This window comes from Pollachius pollachius (genome assembly GCF_949987615.1).
Source record: "Pollachius pollachius genome assembly, chromosome: 17".
Lineage (NCBI taxonomy): Eukaryota > Metazoa > Chordata > Actinopteri > Gadiformes > Gadidae > Pollachius > Pollachius pollachius.
The window spans coordinates 4,332,687-4,337,686 of NC_136950.1; the positions used below are offsets into that span (position 1 = coordinate 4,332,687).

Below are 5,000 nucleotides of genomic sequence, written 5' to 3' on the forward strand. Positions count from 1 at the left end.
CAAATGATAAAATATACATAAAAAATAAAAGAGAAAAAAGAAAAAGTAACACACAAGGTACATGAACGTTGTCTATATGTATGTATATTAATTTAGAAGAGACATATTAAAGTTCTTTTGATCTGTGAGTTTAATTAAATTGTCGGGACTTTCAAATAATCTGGCTTCACTCCAAACACAACACTATAGAACAGAACAGCCTGAGGACATTAAGATTCATGTTTGCTTATCACTTTTTACAGCTTTACATCACACACACACACACACACATACGCACACACAGAGACACACAAACACACGCACAAACACACACAAACGCATACACATGTGCAGTACGCGCTCACGCACACAAACACAGGCAACGCACACATTGTTTGCAGGAGTGGCCACAACAGGCTTAGTGCGCTATCCTATTAAATACCAGCCTGCTCTGACCCAGAGGAGACCCAAGGCTGAGAAAATAAAACAACACAGATATACAGATACGGGGGGGTTACAGATAGAGTGGCTAAGGGGGAGCCACGGAGAGGGCCAAGGATGAATAAGAAATTGAGGTCAATGTGAAAACAATTATTATACGATGAGTTATGGATTTTTCCAAAGAAAGCAGCCCCCTGGAGGATGTTGAAAACATCTTCATGCGTTGATATTTAATAATTCACTCTTCCCATATTAATCCAGGTGGTCAGGAGAGAAGGAGGGCTATGATACCCCGACCAGCAGCTTGAGGAGTGGTTGGAGTTTGATTCCTAGCCTAAATGTTCTGGGTTAGAGTCCCATTGACCGCAGTCTACCTGTAGGCATCTCTGAGCAAACTACCTAACCTCTACCGAAGTTCCTCAATTACCTTATCTAACAAGAACAAAACACTGTACTGTCACTCTGGATGTGACTGATATATGACGGCTAATAAAAGAAATGTGAAAATATTAATTGATAACAGAAAAAACTGTGCTATAACACTTATAACCAGACTTATTCGCACATTTGTATTACTCTGGAACGTCTCTGTTAATTTTAGATTTCCAAAGGTTGTTATCAACGAGGTCATACCAGAATCCCTTTGGAGAAAATTGGTTTGACCTACAACCAATAAGAGCAACAAAACAGGTAATACCTCAGTGTCATCTTGGTTGTTTATGTTCCTTAGGGCACTCTATACAGTCATAGTATCAAACCCGCCCCATGCTAAATGTCTGCTGGAGCAGAAAATAAAACATTAGTTGTAGATTTATATTGTTCCCAGACAAATTTTGTTGGAGCGGAATTTGAATCGAAATTACATTTAGGGGATTTACAGAAGCTTTTATCCAAAGCGACTTACAACCATTCATTCAAACATTCACACACCGACGGCGGAGTCAACCCCGCAGGGCGACAGCCAGCTAGTCAGGGGGAGGCGTCTTGCTCAGGGACACCTCGACACTCGAACTAGCAACCTTCCAGTTACAAGCTAACCAGCGCTACCTCCTGAGCTACTGCCGCCCCAATTCACGGGATGAGTTGTCTTTCAGTGTCAGCCTCTACGTCTTGCACGTGAACTTTGATTCGCCCTGGGGTGATTTGTTACCTTGGCGATCTGAACACACCAGTTGAGCAGCCACTGGGAGCCGATGTGCTCCCGGTTGTGGCGGACGTAGTCCAGCAGGCAGCCGCAGGGCATCAGCTGGGTGACCAGCTGCACCGACGAGGTCAGGCAGATCCCCAGCAGGCGGCAGACATGTGGGTGGTCCACGCTGGCCATCACGTAGGCCTCCTGGGGGTCCGCCACACACACACACACACACACACACACACGCACACACACACACACAAACACACACACACCGACAAACGCACACACACACACATAAATATGTTCATACACAGACGCACACGCACATGTCCATACACACGGCAGACATGCACAAACAGAAGACAAACACAGAGTTGAGTCATAGCCTACACAATATCAACAAGAAGAAGGAGAAGAAGATTGTTTGTTTGTCATTGCATAAGAAATATGCGTGACATGTGATCTCATGTATAATAGCATCATTCAGCACTAGGATCATTTAACCATCACTAGCAGCACTAGGATCATTTAACCATCACTAGCAGCACTAGGATCATCTAACCATCACTAGCAGCACTAGGATCATCTAACCATCACTAGCAGCACTAGGATCATTTAACCATCACCAGCAGCACTAGGATCATCTAACCATCACTAGCAGCACTAGGATCATCTAACCATCACTAGCAGCACTAGGATCATTTAACCATCACTAGCAGCACCAGGGTCATGTAACAATAACTGCAGCACTAGGAGCAGTAAGTAGCCACAGTCCAGCACCCAATGACCAATTCCAGGTGCCGAGTGGGGTACCGGCAGCATTATTAACCCAACATGGATGTCTTTTGGTGTGAATGCACCTGGCGGTAACCCACGTGGACAGGGTGGGAACATAGGAACCCCTCACAGAAAGCCATGCCTTCCATACTATACTGACACCATTAGGTAGACATGGAGAAAAACACAGATAATGAAACAGAAGAACAGCCTCACATCCAGGATCTCTTTGTTGGCTTTCTGAGATGTTGCCTCTCGGAGGACCTTGATGGCCACCGGGATCCTCACGTTCTCTCCATCGGGAATCCACAGACCCTGCACACACACACACACACACACACACGCATGATCATAAACACAGACAGACGCACTCACACAGATGCACTCACACACACACACACACACACACACACACACACACACACACACACACACACACACACACACACACAAACACACACACACACATGCACAAATGCACACAAAAACAGCAGTATCATACACACAAACACACAAAAGCCCGCCCATACACACAGACATGCATGATCACACACACACACACAGCTCATACACACAAGTACACACACACACACACACACAAACACACACACCCACCAACACACACACACACACACACACACACACACACACATATTGCTATAAAGGTTCTCCTCCACAGGAACCAGGCAGACCTTGAAGACGGTCCCGAAGGCCCCAGAGCCAAGAACCCGGACCTTCTTGATCTCGGTCTCCTTCAGGATCCTCAGCAGGGCCTGGTTAGGGGCCTCCCCACTGGGGGTCACAGGCTCCACCAGCTAACACACACACACACACACACACACAACAACGAATACAAAGTAAACATTATTATAGCACTTTACAATGAGAGTACATCAATCAACCATTCAGTAATGAATTAGTTAATACAGTAAGAAGCATTAGCTAACTGTTAATTAGCAGATAACTTGTGTATATACTAATGTACATATTAGTTAACAAGTGGTTGTACCTGTCTATTTCAACTAGGTATTTCACTGTACTATATTTTGTATTTATTTATGTGCAGTATTTCCCAACCTTATACTTTCAGTGTGTGTGTGTGTGTGTGTGTAGGCACAAGCATGCTAGTCTGGCTACTGCCAGACTAGCACTAGAGAAGCTGCTGTCATTTTCTTCAGCACAAGAGGCGTGATCAACGGGCCTCGTTCAACTGACTCTGCACGCCATTGGTTGCTTGCCGTCGCTTCCCTGTCGTCATTGTGTTGAACGAAGCCAATAGCGTGCCAAGGGGAAAAAGCCAGCTTGGTGATTGGCTCAGGCAAAAACGTATCGGCAGAAAGAAATGTATTGTTCTGCTCTTCTCCTTAAATCGCTGGCAGAATGGGCGGGGCTACCCGGTCTACAAGCATGTGTCTGTGTGTGTGTGTGCTTGCACAAAGCATGCATGTGTGTGTGTGTGTGTGTGTGTGTGTGTGTGTGTGTGTGTGTGTGTGTGTGTGTGTGTGTGTGTGTGTGTGTGTGTGTGTGTGTGTGTGCGTGCGTTTTTCCCTCACCTCTCGCTCTTGCAAGAGTCGACGTAGGGTCCTCTTCCTTTTGATGTGACGTTGCCGCAGAAACACCGAGACACCCAGCCATAGGACGACAGCCGCCAGAAGCCCGCCCACAATGCCCAGGGCCATCAGAGATTGGACAGGAGCCCTGCTGGGAACACAAGATCACACTGTTATTGTAACCAGTCATATCTCAAGGTATATTGGGAACCTATTTGAAGTTAGAATTTAACCTGATAAGATGAGGATTAACATAAATAAAAGTGGTTACACTTGTACACTGTTAGTCTCCATTGGATTGTGTGGATGTTGATGTTAATGGATGTTTCAGAATGTTGGTCATGGTGTTAAGCCAATTAAGATTGTGGGACTTCCTTTATAGATCAAGACGATCCTCCCCGCTGTTTGTGTTGCAAATATGTCAGTGACCTGGTCATACCAAACGGGATATTTTTAAAGTGATTTCAGAAAAACGGCATGTAGCTCCACCTTTTCGCCACCCTTTCAGACAGCTTGGTAACCCAACGGAGGAGTGTCGAAAAATAGGTAGGCTTTCCGTGTCCAATATAAGCGAACAGAGCTGCACTGTTCCGCAACGACACAGCCAGGGCTCCTGCTTATTGGTTCATAGCGCAGCCAGGGCTCCAGCCTATTCATGAATCGACGTTGGCGCGATTCAGATCCCTTAGCTAGTCACACCCACTCAGAGGAGGACTTTCCTCCTCTCTCCCATTGAACCCCATGTTATTCACCAGCCAACAACACTGTCGGGGAAATGAATGGAAGTCAATGGAGGCTGAGGGAGGAACGTCCTCCCTGAAGTAATTGTCAATAGGCCATAGGGGGTGCTAATGTCCCTTTACGAAAAATTACATATACAAAGGCATTAAAGTAGTGATATTTAAGGACATGAATTCATTACAGTAATCTGGGTAATCAACATTTTTTATTCTCGACAATGTAAAGGAGGATGTTCCTCCCTCTCCTCACTGGAGATTCATAACTATAACAGGGCAACCAGTTGAGGATATCCCTGCTGCATATGCAAGTCAACACATGGGATTGGAAAGCGAAGTCTCGGTTGAAGTGATGTTAAAATGCAACATCAAAACACTTAT

The 5,000-nt window shown here is 45.4% G+C and overlaps 1 protein-coding gene across 2 annotated transcripts in view; it reads right to left on the minus strand.

Moving 5' to 3' along the window:
• LOC307088919 (melanoma receptor tyrosine-protein kinase-like) overlaps positions 1 to 5,000 on the minus strand; it is a 37,729-nt gene that overhangs the window by 5,710 nt on the left and 27,019 nt on the right. The window contains exons 17-20 of one of the 2 annotated variants that reach the window (XM_079754982.1): positions 3,886 to 4,030; positions 3,025 to 3,147; positions 2,549 to 2,647; positions 1,571 to 1,756 (exon numbers count right to left, since the gene is read on the minus strand). In XM_079754982.1, the coding sequence (XP_079611108.1) occupies positions 1,571 to 1,756; positions 2,549 to 2,647; positions 3,025 to 3,147; positions 3,886 to 4,030 (553 nt within the window). Of the gene's footprint in view, positions 1 to 1,570; positions 1,757 to 2,548; positions 2,648 to 3,024; positions 3,148 to 3,885; positions 4,034 to 5,000 lie in introns of both variants that reach the window. The other variant, XM_079754981.1, reaches the window with a different exon arrangement.